Raw genomic sequence first — 14,081 nt, forward strand, 5'->3', positions numbered from 1 at the left:
TGTGACTTGTGCCAAGATAGTGCAGTTTTGTTTAAAGAGCTCCTGCCAGAACTGCATCCCTCTCCCAAAACCATTTACTGTTCTGCCTGCCAGAGAGGTGGATCAGGTTTCTTTTCATCTTGGAGAAGGCTGAAATCTTGTACAAAACGCAACTGACTTTAGATCTTCCACTTCCAAGAATCAGAACATTCAACTTCCAAACACACCTAATCAAATAAAAATATTTAAAGGCAGCAAGAGATAAGAGCAGTCAGGAAAAAAGGCTCCCTGGGAACATACACATTTTCATAAGGCTGATCAGCACATTAAACAACAGGCCACTAGAAGTCAGTATTTAGACATTTATTTCAGATATGCAGTTTACACGCATATTATTGAGCAAAACCGAATTGCAAATATACAAATACTGTAACAAGCATTACCAAATAACGTAACTGGCACTAGTGTTATAAGCTATTACTGAAACTGGTGAGGATAAGTCATGGAAGAGGACTGTAGCTCATGGCATTCTGTTCATCCAATCAAACCTCCAGTAGCACCATAATGGCAATACATGAAACACAAGACAGAACATTGTTAACTGTTATTCTGAGATTCACAACTTTTTTCATTTTAGTGAATTACTTAGCAAAAAATGTTAACAGTGCAGGCGCTTTGGCCAATGTCAGCTTGTGTTCAGCTGTACATCTTCCATTTGCAAAAAAAAGAAAAAAGCCAGCATATTTGGAACCTATCTTTGCATTTGGGCAGTCATTGCACTGCACTTAAGATTCTGGGACTGAAGACAGGCATGTCTTGCAAAGAGATGTGAAGTCCACTAAAGCCTGAGTGAGTCTTTGGTAGGCCAATACATCATTATTATATCTATGACAGTCATTTTATTCACTAGGATTTTCTTTTGTGATCCAAGGTGGCCAAAGAGGACATTCTAGAAAACATTACAGTAAAATCCTCAGACGACCAGGCACTTCAAACCCAGTCTTTTCCAAAGGCACCAAGAATGGACGGGGCACCAATTTTCCCCCTAATGAAAGGTGACTGCATCTGCTTTTCTACAATGCTTAGAAATCACTGGATTGTTATTTTACACTTTTTATACACTATATAGGAGCCTTACCTGCTGCATGATTGGTTGCATGAATAAAGAGGTAACCCCACTGTTCTACACAGGTGATGTTTCCATTCCACCATCTATTAAGTACCAACTTCTCATGTTTTGAAATTATGTAAAAGCCATAACCCTGCTCAAAGTGTACACACATACAAACACTTCTGACACAGGCTACATCCATCTGAAGATATGCAGTTCATTCTACATGCATTCTAAATACAGTGTGTCCAGTTATGAAACAAAATTGTCATTCTGAATATTCACTGTTGAAGTATGTTTGTATAGGTCTCTGCAGGTCTTTGCTTCCCTTAAATTTAAGAGTTCACACAAGAATGGTTTTAAGTCACTAATGCTGAGCTAACACCCTTTATCCCAAACCCCATATTTTCCAAGTGAACAGTGCAGGACATATTATTCATTTCAGCATTTAACATATTAAGAATTTACCAATTTTTATCTAAATACACCAAGTATATGCTTTCAAGCAAAGTCGTGGCAAAAATACAAAACATGGACATATTTGTACTGCTGTAATGCACTTGGTTAAAGCCTTCATGTCTCTTCATACAGGTCGAAGATCCATAGGAAGTATTTTGCCTTATCAGACAATATATAGAAAATGCAGTTGTATCAAAACCTTGCTCCTGCTGGTCACCTGAAACTTACGGAAGTCGCGTGTGATTCAACCAGCTCTGACAGGGTTCTTTAGTGGCAAATAGATTTTTGCAGCACTTACAGATTTACATTTCAGTCTGAATAGCAGTGCTTAATTCCACAGCCTGTTGTGAATGGTTGTTGTTTGTTTCTTTCAGTGTTTCACCAACACCTAAATCTACATCTGTCGAAGATCCATTATTAATGCTTTCCTCAGCAATGTAACTCAGCTGTGGAACATCAGTGCTTGGGGCAGCTGGAACAGGCACAGGGATTCCACTCGGCTGTGGAGAGTTTTCCAAGCGATCGTTTTCCACCTCTGGGAGAACACTGACTGTGGTAAATCGAGTGTGATAGTCGCTGGAGCCATGGCTACAGGAAGTTTTCATACTTTCCATATCTGAGCAGCTGAACTCGGAGAAATGGCTGGAGTGTGAATCTGCTACAGATGGAATACTATCGCTCAGAGAGGGAGAGTCAAATTCACTGGAGTTTGTGCTTTGCTGCTCCAACAGCTGAGCATCCATGTCCTCTCTCGTCTCATTAATCTTCATGCTACTCCTCTTTCTCAGCTTACCTTTGCACTTCTTCCCCGCCGTGCTGTCCTTGGACCACTTGGTGGCGCCGGCCTTGCCCTCGGGCGGGCCGGAGCAGCCGCGCCCGGCAGCGCCGCCGTCCTCCACGCTGCTGCTCCCGCTGTGGTGCCGGAACTTGGCTGGCTTGGATTCGATATCCACCTGCACTTCCAGGCTGTTGCCTTCCCTACAACAGGGGAGAATCCGTCAGTGTCGTCGGAGGGTGGAACAAACTCTTGCTGCTTTGCTACATACATCCCTCCCACTTTCACTGCGTATCTTGTAAGGGGAAATATTTAACCAAATAAACAGCCCAAAGGAAAACACAAAGTCTGAACCACCAAACGCTTCACTGAGCCACAGCAATGGCATTCCTTTTTGGAAATAACCCTGGCAAAATGCAGAAAGCAGTCACACCTAATTCCATTTGTAACAAAATCTACTGTTTCAAAGTGTAATCTTGAATGCAGAACAGCTGAGGCATGCTTAAAATATCCTTGAATAAGCAAGGCTTATAAATATTCTATTTTCACCACATTTACCTTACCTGTCCAAAGGGATGTAGGAGTTCAGAATGGATCCTGCCATTGCTTTGGTACTGGCATTGTCACTAACTGTTCCCAAGCTAACTGTGCCAGATTCTCCACTCAGACTGTATCGTTCTTTCTGCACATCTGCTTGTACTTCCAGTCTTTGAAAGAGAAAGTGACATTTACTACCACAACAGTTAAAGCACACTGTCTGAAAATTACGTCACCTTGTAGATGACAGTAAGTAAATAAGTCAGTAATTATGAAATAAGAGTTCTTGAGTCACTCCAGTACAGATGGGCTTATTTACCCTACTGACACATGTTCTCCATTCCCACTGTCAAAATTACTAATTTTTTATTAAAACCAAGCAAACAAACACCTCAAAGCAAAACCAGAGTAATTTCCTAAAGGTGTTAACTGAAAGTTCTGGATTCTTTCCCTCCTGAGATTCACAAGGACAGATTCCAGGTTCAGCTACAGTTCTTCTGCAGATAGTACACTATCCTCTAAAAATGGTGAAAACAATCAGAAGGGTACATAAATTCAAGACATTATAGTACCCATGTATCCCCTGCTGCAAATCACTGCTAATCAAATAAGAGGCAGGGAACTGTGTTCTGTACTCTGCTTTACATTGTATTGCTATCAGCTGCAACAGGAATAATAGAAATCTGAGCAATCTTAAACTGGGCTCAGCAGATGTGCCAGAAATCAAATTACAAGCTTTTTGCCAAATGTCTTGTTTATCTGTGTACTGACATTGAAATTGGGGTTTTTTGGTTTGGTTTTTTTTGGGGGGGGCATTTTTTTTGTGTGGGTTTTTTTGTGGTTGTTGTTGTTTTGTTTTTTTGTTTTAACTCTCAGCTCTTTAAAGAAAAGGGTATGTGTATCTCACTCAGCAGTCACAGCCTGGTACACCTGTCCCAGCAGAGGAGAATTCTTGATACTATACTACTCTCTTTATTCTATATAGCTTGGAATGCCAAATTACTCAAAATGAGCAGTGTTGGCAGCTGATTTAAGGAGCAAACTCCATTCTGAACCCCACAGGCTAACAATCCTTTCTACACACTCTCATTCTCTTCAGGGTGCAGGAGAGCCAAGTCCCAGAAAGGTCCAAATTCACAGAAGGCACTGAGCATGTGCCAAGAAGCTGGCACCATGGCAAGGCCAGGTGTTCATCTGTTTCCCCTCCTGCCTGAACTCCATTTAGAGTCCACACTCCACCCAGGTGTTCTGAAGGCACAGCCTGGTGCCTGCAGACCAAACAAGTCAGCAGTTCTGACTTTTGGGTGAGGTGCACCAGAGAACACAATGGTGTTAGAGATGAGCTGCCTCCCTCTGACTCCTGCCTACAGGCAGCTCTCCTGGGGAAGCAGGAAAACAAGACCTCAGGCCCCACTCAGCCTTAACAAAAGCAAAGTCTTGAGGACTGTGGTCAGGCAGGATCTCGTGAAAAACAGTAAGTTTGTCAGAGATGAACTGTTCATCTCCCAGAGACACTTCCTTTTAATAGGAACCGATACTGAAAAGCAAAAACTGGGAAAGGGAGGAGGTGCACTGGCTGTGGCTGCAGGTGGAGCAGGGCAGAGCAGGGCTGGAGCAGGCCCCTCACCTGTTAAAGCAGTTGACCATGGCACTCCCTGAGAGGCTGCCCGTGATGCTGGCCCCAGCCAGGGCCATGGCGCTCAGGCTGCCCGTCAGGCCGCCCACGCTGCCCTCCCCGATGCTGGGGTTGTGCCGCGCCTCCGCCACCGACGTCGTATCTGCAGAAACACACAAGGCTCCTCAGCTATGGAAGCAGCACTTAGCTGTTTCTGGAATGTGACTGTGAAAGCTGTTTCTGAAATCATGCTGAGAAGAAGGATTTATAAAACACATGGTCACCAAAAGAGAACTTTGTAAAAAAAGAAAACTCCCCCCAAACCAGAAATAATTTTAGAAGACACCTTTCTTGGCGCTGCTCTAATGGCTATGTCTGACATCAGCAAAATAACTAACCACGGATAGGACATGGATAAAAGGAATGCAGAGAGACCCCATCACACAGCATAGTGCCATGTAATCAAAAAATTGAAGCATCAGACCAGTCTTTAGTTGGGCCTATCAAAAAATAAAAAAATCTAACCAGCTTCCACAAACCAGGATTCTGAAAGAGCAACATTAATGGTATGTTAAAACTCTTACCTATGGAGAAGACTTGAGTTTGGCTTTGCTTAAAATGGGCAATAACTTTGTCATATAGCCCAGCACAAAATGACACAGAGAAGCAATTATCATCTGAGAGGCGCAATTTCAGCAATGAGCAGAAGCAGCCCCAAATGCAAGTAGCTACTCTAGTATCTAAGATAGAAAATACAAGTCACAAAGCCCATATTTATAGAAAACACAACACTGAATTTTCTTACCTACAGCTGCATTTGTTCCACCAACATTTACATCATTTTCATCATCAAATTCTATTCTGACACCTTTTCCATTGCCAGCTGACACACCACAGCCCCCACTTCGGCAGAGAGAAATTGGAACAACTCCATACACGTAAGCCAGCATAATAGGAACACCAATACCTACAGAAGGAAGTAGAGTTTTTCATTAAATTGACTTTTATTTTAGAGCTTTTCATAAAGACAACTTCATTTTCCAAGATTACTTAGTATTTGATTAATATTACACTTGAAAGAGATCAAGAGGGAGCAAAATTAAGAAATATTGGTAAATCACAAAGGCGAAATGACAGGAAAGTACTTTCAGCAGGCAGAATGTCCTCTGTCAGCATTGGTAGGAAGAGAAACTTAATGATTGATGAATTAATACTTTCCATATGTCCATAACATAATTTACAAACAAAATTAAAGTCCTTTATAGATTCACAAAGCTCCACTGGGGACTCCATTGTTCCACTTGAGAAGCAGAAATAGCAGACATCTATTTCAAATGTTGCTTAACTGAAAATATTAGCACCTCTACTACTTTAATAAGGGGCTTCAATTTACATCCATTTAAGGGAGACATGGCTTTGCTATCAATTTAATAGACTTAACATTATTATTACTCTGGGATTTTTCAATATAAGTTTTCCTTTAAAAGTAAACAATTCAATGGAGTACGGTGGCAGGAATTAAGGGGAACCAGCTGAAAGAACTGTAGACTAAAGCACAGACAGATAAACACATGCACCCCACCACTTTGAGTGGAAGATGGAAGTTAGTCCTTTGGCATATGAATTAAATCATCCTATGGCTTTGCTGATGGAAGTATATAGAAGGTACAAAAACCAGCAGATTGAAAAATGTCAAGTTGGCACATTCTGAAAATGTCAGGAGAGAAGCAGACCTAATAGAAAGGCTACTCAGTCTAATCTAAATTAAGGGTTCCAAAGTCTCCTTCAATAGAAATTGTTCACATTCAAGGAGGCACTCAATATTCTTATAGTCATTCTTTTGAAAACCACACAATGCCCTGAGACTGGAGGCCATTTGTTAATGGCAATGGGGCAAGAGCAAAACTCCAAAAAATAAAACCCAAGTGCTTTCCCTGAAAAGCCACGTTTCATCTTTGTTCAGGAATAAGAAACAACTTGAGAGAAATGAAGTAAGGCAGACCTATAAATACAACTATGAGACTCTGTGTCCCACCACCTGTTTAGCAGGGATCTGACACCACAGCCACATAAGAACAATGCAATGCAGACTGACAGCAGTTTCATGGCTGGCACATCCTCATTTGCACAGTGGCCCACCATTGATAACAAGCAGCTTAAAGCCACAGCTTCATGGCCAAATTGAATCATCACTGGCTAAAAGTGGCCTCATCTTCTGGACGTTACTCATTACTCTCTGAGCACTGCTTCTGGCACAAGGGGGAACACTGCAGACAAAATGTGTGTACAGGGGGCTGATCCAGCTTAAAACTAAATGGTGCGTCTTAGTGTGAGTTAGCTATCCATAGCAGCTTACTGAGCAACTGTGAAGATGCCTGTGCTGCAACAAAGAAGAAGGCAGTGCCAGGCAAGGCCCCTCCTTTCAAAAACAATCCGGGTTTACACTGATCTTGAAATTACCTGGGAAGATGAGAAGACTATTTTGTAACAAACACCAAGATTCTCCTTAAATACTATACTCAACAATCACCATGATAAAAAGTATGATGTAATTTGAACTGACTCCCAGAGTAAAAAAAGTGGTTTGTCAACTACTGCAATGTTAAGTGTAAGAGACTATTTTTGTTCTGCATGGAGAAAATTTTGATATGAAGTTATTAAAATATGAATAGACTCTGTGGCAACAGTTTTTTTCTTGGTCATTTAAAAAATCTTTAAATATTTCAATCTTAAAAGCCAGAAGCGACAATGTGGAAACTTCAATTTTCAAGATAAAAATTAGTTTTAATTCTTCAGGAAATACTACATTAAAATCAAGTACTGTATTCTTGATTCTGCCCCAGTAAAATGTGTAACCTCAGACTCCTCCTTGTCTTGGTTCCTTCACCTACAAAAGGAAACTACAGCACTTAGTTATGTTATTCATGAGTGTTTATAGAGTTCTGGTTGCAAGGTGCTACCAAGACACAAAATAGTAGTATTTGCTTACCTACAGTTACTGCAGCTACAACTGGAGAAACAATTACAGATAAGGTTACACCACCTGCTATAGCCAAGTTTCGCTTGTGCTTTGAAATGTCTTTGCCTTCGTATCGATTGTGAATCTTGAAAGAAGAAAAGAAAGGCGGTTTAGAGTATTATCAACATCAACAATACACTGCTGCAAGGATGGAAGAAGTGCAATCATCACTTCTATGCAACAATTTATTTCTTATCTTAAAGAAAATAAAATTTATACATATCCTAATTTCAGGCAATCTCTTCCAAGTAAGAAGTCCTCCCACCCAGCAACTAAGCATTTATTCTCAGCCTTGACTTTGAAGAGCTAAGTAATTGAAGAGCTTTGTTTAATCATTACTCCAGATTACATGGCTGAGAAAAGCAGACAAAATTCAGGATAAAGGAATTGCCACATATGATCAAATTGACACATCTTATTCCCAACTGTCTTTTCCCTGAACAGTATGGAGTTGAAACTTGCACAGATTACTAGAGCTATAGAAACAGGCTGACATAACAGAGCCACAAGAGAGTCTTCACCAAACAGCCTGGAGGGAGGGGAAAGCAAGAACTCCACTTCTCCAGCACCTCCTCATGACAAGCTGTTGAGACAAGAAATGTTTCTGCAAACCTGAGTCTTAGTTGTACTTCTGTTTACTGAGGAACCTGCTGCTCAAACCTCTTACTGATTATTCAAGTCTGCAATAACTCTGAAATGTGACTGCCTTAAACTCACCTGCCACAAACCCCACAAGAACCTGAGAGGCCTTTAAAGATCACCGTCCTACAGAGACTTCCCACATTTGTGTGTTTCATTTATTCTCCCTAGGAACATGGTTTTTCAGAGGTATGCACTACATCTAAGATATAATTACAAAGGAACAACAGGTATCTTAATGGCTGTCACAAAGCCAAATTAATCCTCACTCCATCTAAGGAAGGACACAAAAGATGAGTACACAAGAAGACAATGACAAAAAATGAGTGTCATGCTTTCTAAATAGCATGTTGCTGAATGCTGTGCTTTCTAAAATATAATTTCAATTAGAGATTTGGTAGGGCTGTTCTCATTTTGGAATAAACAAAGTCTTTGTTCAGGCAAGGAAAGGGCAGAGAAGGCACTGTGCTCTGTGCAACAAGAATGCATTTACTTGCTCTGAGGTACAATGCAGAGTGAGGGAGGACTTGAATATTGAACATGCCTATGGATTAAAAAGGAAAACTGAACATGAACACTCTCACAGTGTAAGTATGTAAGAATTATAAACCCAGAAAGATTAGGTTTCACGGGGCTCTGAGCAATTAGCAGGATCACCTAAAGTGCTGAATTTTACTCTTATGGACAATTTCAGCTCCCGAAACAAAAGGCATAATACAACAAACAGACATCCATAAAGGTTACTGGATTCCTTAAACACAAAGCAAAAAAAAAAAAAAAGGAATGGAAGGAAGTGGTTACAGAGTAGAAATTGATTTAAAACATCAAGATAGAAGGCCACACTGGTAGAAACTATTATGAAATAAGAAACTTCTGGATATTGACTAAATAATAAAGAATAATCAAACAAAAATACTAAGCCAGAAGAGAGATTTCAATAAACACAGAAACCTATCAGGCTACAAGACTTGTATCTATAAAACCAGAACACTAGCACTTCCTCAAGGAAACTCTATCAAAGCACAAGCACAAACTCTTCCAATGCAAAGGACAGACAGAATGTTGAAAAAGAACAATGAAGCTTTTTTTACCAAAGCAGCAGCAGCATTAAGGAAATAGAAAGTAGGTCAAATTACTATGAATGGGTATAGAAGAACAGCATGAGGGCGTTAGGCCAAAATCAGAAAGGTTAACCTAGAGGAGACAAAAAGCAAGGGATATCAAAGTCAAGAAGAAATTATTCTATGAGTACAGTGCTAGTAAGAGGAAGACCAAATTGGATCAATTTGCTGTTTAACAAAAATGAAAGACAGCCAGCAGATGAAACTGGAGACCTGTTCCTGTTTTCTTTTCCCTTCAGTTGTCATTGAAGATCAACTGTGAGCCCGACAACTGGTAACAAAGAAGTAAGATCTGTACAAATACAGCAGATTGGAGTGTACTTACATGAGTTGATCTGAGAAATATCTCAGCAGGCCAAATTTCAGAGTCATTAATAGTAATTTTTGAAAATTATTATTAGTAGATGTCTGAAAAAAAAAATCCAGGAAAACTGGAAATGGTTAAATGGCAATGATAATCTTAAAAAGGGTACAAACCAAGAAGCTGAGGAAGTAAAAGACCACTGAATGAACTTTCATTTCCTGAAAATTGGGACCTTGTAAACATCAAAGCAAAGGTAGGAAACAAAAGGTCACAGTGAGGTTTTTTTTTCCAAGTAGAAATCATGCCAATTTAATTTTCTCCTGTAACAAGATAAGTCAGCCTTGAGGATGGGGAGAAACAGATGTCACACACTGACTAATTAAATTCTTACATTCTTGCATGACACTCAAGCAGTTATAATAGTCCAGACTGAAAAAAAAAAAAAGATGAGAGAAATCTACTAAGCTTCATGTTAAACTACAGAAAACATGAGAATAGTCATTTCTTTAACTACCCAAACAGAGACTCTTCACTCCATACTTCTTCTGAGAGATACGCCTTGGATCCAAGAGTATTGAACATTTTCATTAATGTGGAAGATGGAAGGAGAGGAACGTGTGTGTTGAAATTCAGGCCAGTACAATCTGGCATGGTTACAAGAAAGCCAGAATTCACTCCAGTTATGAGAAGCTGAAAAAATGGTCTGAAATGGCCAGATGCAGCTGAAATGGCCTGACATGACCAGATGCAGCTGAATGGCAATGAGTCCAAGACTACCTGTAGGAAGAAGCCAATTGCCTGAATTACCAGTATGTGGGAAAGGGTTTGTGTTTTAGAGCACACAAAATGAAGCTAGCACGTTGTTGAAGAGAAGGTAACTGGTAGTTACTGGCACAGAATCACCCCTTCATTTAACTCAGCAGTAGTAATGCTGCAGCTTCACTGCTGTATTCAAACTGGACAAAAAGGTGGCATGAACAACTACAAGGAAAGCCAGAAGAGGAGAATCAGAAACCTAAACCAGTGTTTTCTTGACAGTTCATCAAGAAAAGCTGGAAGAGCTAGGTTTGTTAAGAATGGACCTGAAGTATCATTAAATATGTAACAGCATATTGCAAAACAAAAGGATTCTCTGCATCAGCTGAAGAATAGAGCAGTAGGAATCTAATGTAAATCCTCTTCCTATACCTATGATAAAAACACAAAGTTTTTCTAAGAAAACCAAGCTTGAGGGGCCTGTGGGATCTCCATCGTCAGATGTTTCAAAGTGCAAATATTTGATAGGGGTCACAGAGAAATGACCACTAAGCACTGGGGTACCACAGAAATTCTCACCAGGCTGTCCTCACAGACTAATGCTCTGAGACTTTAGTACATGAAAGGCGCTCTGCAATGGGGCCCTATTCCAAAATATAATGAGAAAAGCTAATAGTGCAGTTTGAAACAGGTAACTGCTGCCTTCTTCCTCTCCTCACTTAGAAGGTTCCAGTGACTGTATGGGACTAAGCTGTAACAGAATTAAAAGGTCAAAACCCAAATGTAGCAGAAAGTAGGGTACTTGTTAGAAAGAAAAAGATTAAACAAATACAGTGGAAAAGCTGCACCCCTGTACATTTTGTCTAGCAGACACACTCCCCCTTCCCTCCTCAACAAATGCAGAATTATGAGTCTGTGCCAGTCACTGTGAGAATCCATGCTGATAAAAGCAGAAAAACAAATCTTCCAAGCCATCATTTCAAAAAGCCTATTTCCAAAAGATCTAGATAACTTATTACTATATCTTGAATTACATATAAGAATTTGTTGATTACTTTATAGTAAAAGGTATTATATTATTTAAGAGGAAATATATCAACTGCCCTCTGATTAACATGATCATTTTTAGCTCCTTCCTAGAAGTAAAATGAAGGCAGGCTAGCTAGCACTGAAGACTGTTCCACACTGGTGGACTGGCCCAAGGCAATTAACAAGCTGCTGAGTATAAATGCTTAAATATGTCTATACAAAAACCAGAACTAGTATAATTTTATACTAAAATTCTGGTAACTAGCTGCTTTTCAGAAAAAAAAAGTCCTTTTTGTCTTCTTTGTGCTCTAAAAATTGTTCAATTTTAAGGGACAGAAGGGGAACCAGAGATTAAAACCGGAGCAATTCTGAAAAAAGCATGCAGGAACTTTCATGGCAGGATGTAGAAATCGGAAATTGTTTGGTGTTTCGCTCTGCAAGTTTTAAGAGAACCAAGGTTCTTAAAAACACTGCTTTTCATTCCTCAACAACTGACACATATATCCTTGAACAAAGCAGGGGTTGGTTACTTTGGTATTTCGGAGATTTTTTGGGTTTTTGTTTTGTCTTTTTCTTTTAGAGACCAGGTAAGATACCCAACTGAACATAGTATCACCCAAGCCATACAACAGAAGGTAAAACCTGAAGCATGTTGGGAGTTGAAGCACTTTTTACCTTACGTCCCACATAGACAGGAATTCCAATAATCATAGCAGGAATAGCAATGCCAGCTATTAGGGCAATTCCTACAGGAGCTCCAACAAGTGTCCCTAATTGCCACAGGATTTTCTTCTTACGGCTCCATGGCTTCTTTCCCCAAAATGTGCAACCTGATGGGCTAATAGAGAGAAATAAGAATGCTGTAAAGAAGCAGTAAGTAAATCAAGGTAGCTACACACTACTAAACATTTCTCTAGTTACAAAATTATTGTCCCTAGGTTCAAGTTACAGATGTAACACATCATCATTTACTTAATCAGATTTTTTTTGCCTTGAAAACATATTTTGCAATGTAACAAGAAGCATATTGCATATTGCTACACACCAATCTATGGCTCACAGTAACTGGTATAATCAGAACTTCTGTATTGCCTAATACAAGGACAATATAAATGTATTAGGACATCAGTAAAAAGAGGGTGTCTTAATCCAAAATACTTGATTTGTACTAACAACACGTTACATGCATAAAATTTATAAAATATTTTAAAATAAAAATAATAAAACAGTAATTTAAATACATATATTGAAAACTGACTTAATTCTCTAATAGGAATACTTCAACTGTGATTCTCTACTCCAAGAAGAAGAAAGCCAGACTTACAGCACTTGGGAATCTTCTTCTAAATACTTTAGAAAACAAATCACCAACCACATAGAATTTGTTTTTCTTAAATGTACCTTAAATAATGTAAATCTGAGATCTCTTTCATACATAGCCAACAGAATTCACAGCCGCAGACGGCACAAGTCATGTGATTGCAGCTTCCATCATTCATTTTTATTATATAAGCAGCACAGCGTGGGCATGGCTTTATGTCATCAGCTGTTTAAAAACAAATATTAGAATCATATCAGTTCTTTAGACAATCAAATATAATCACAATACAGACATACATCTGGGAAAACTGATCGAACCGTTATCTGAAAAACTGAAGAAGTTTTTTATAAGGTTGCTTTACAAATCTTCATTTGGCCATGACTTGGTATCAAATCTGTTTTTAAAAACCTTGGACGGAGCAAGACTAATGAAAACAAGGTGTAGTAGACCACATTCAAGTAATTAAATAGTTAATGCATACTCTCTGTTCAAGGATTTTCTAAGCTTAATGAAATATATATTAGAGTCTGACATTAAATATGTATGCTAACACAGGACTGATAATAATGTCTCTTTAAATATAATCCTCTTTTACGTTTCATGCTGTTATGAAGAAGAACCTTGTACTTTAATATTCAGTCTCCACTCTGTTAACATATCTTAAATTCATCTCCCCATTCACATTAATGTACTTCTTTGGTACTGCCAACCTCCTCCTGAATCCTTTTTACAGCCCTACTTTATACTTACTAACTCCCTGCAAAAATATAGTGTAGCAGAAGAAAACTCTGGAGAATCTCCATGTTCCCAAATCAAATGTGAAAAAATGAGGTTAAGTGACCAACTCTGTCAAACAAGGGGTCCTTGAGCAACAGTGAAACACACACACCCCACAGTTGTGATCTTCACTCCTGTTCAGCACCTGCACTTCAGGACAAGCTGTTTATTCACAGCAGCAGAAACACCTTGCAGTTCCTAGCGCAAAATTCCAAGTCTACTGCTTCGGTGCTACTAGGTAGGACAAAGGGAAAGGAGAGCTCATACTCGATAGAAAGAATACCTAAAGAGGTGCAGAACCAGCAGAAAAAAGTACCTCTACCAAGCCCAGTGCACAAGGAGTAAGCAGCTGAAAGGAGTCATTAGCTACTCCCACATGAGAGCACATGCACAGCCTACAGAGCAGAAAGTACACAGAGCAAGTTCTACAGCACAGGAAAAGCAGAGCTACTGCTCTTCAGGCTGAGAGGGACTGAAAGGGTAAGGAAAGGAGGTGGTGTGCTAATTTATTTAGCTTATTTTCAATTTTATTTGAAAGCTAGAGCAAGATGCTAATTTTTAAGGCAAGATGGGATGCATTGTTAAAATAAGCCAGTGCAAACTACAAATTAGAGACTCTTGAGTCAGGGGCTGGATTGG

General features: G+C 39.5%; 1 protein-coding gene across 1 annotated transcript in view; it reads right to left on the reverse strand.

Moving 5' to 3' along the window:
- Positions 1-327: 327 nt before the first annotated feature.
- Positions 328-14,081, reverse strand: part of RNF19A (ring finger protein 19A, RBR E3 ubiquitin protein ligase) — a 56,503-nt gene continuing 42,749 nt past the window's right edge. The window contains exons 5-11 of the mRNA XM_005423455.3: positions 12,746-12,890; positions 12,020-12,182; positions 7,466-7,580; positions 5,282-5,443; positions 4,489-4,639; positions 2,888-3,031; positions 328-2,527 (exon numbers count right to left, since the gene is read on the reverse strand). Coding sequence (XP_005423512.1) covers positions 1,852-2,527; positions 2,888-3,031; positions 4,489-4,639; positions 5,282-5,443; positions 7,466-7,580; positions 12,020-12,182; positions 12,746-12,890 — 1,556 coding nt within the window. The 3' untranslated portion in view covers positions 328-1,851. The remainder of the gene's footprint in view (positions 2,528-2,887; positions 3,032-4,488; positions 4,640-5,281; positions 5,444-7,465; positions 7,581-12,019; positions 12,183-12,745; positions 12,891-14,081) is intronic.

Source organism: Geospiza fortis, unplaced genomic scaffold, assembly GCF_000277835.1.
Source record: "Geospiza fortis unplaced genomic scaffold, GeoFor_1.0 scaffold200, whole genome shotgun sequence".
Taxonomy (NCBI): Eukaryota; Metazoa; Chordata; class Aves; order Passeriformes; family Thraupidae; genus Geospiza; species Geospiza fortis.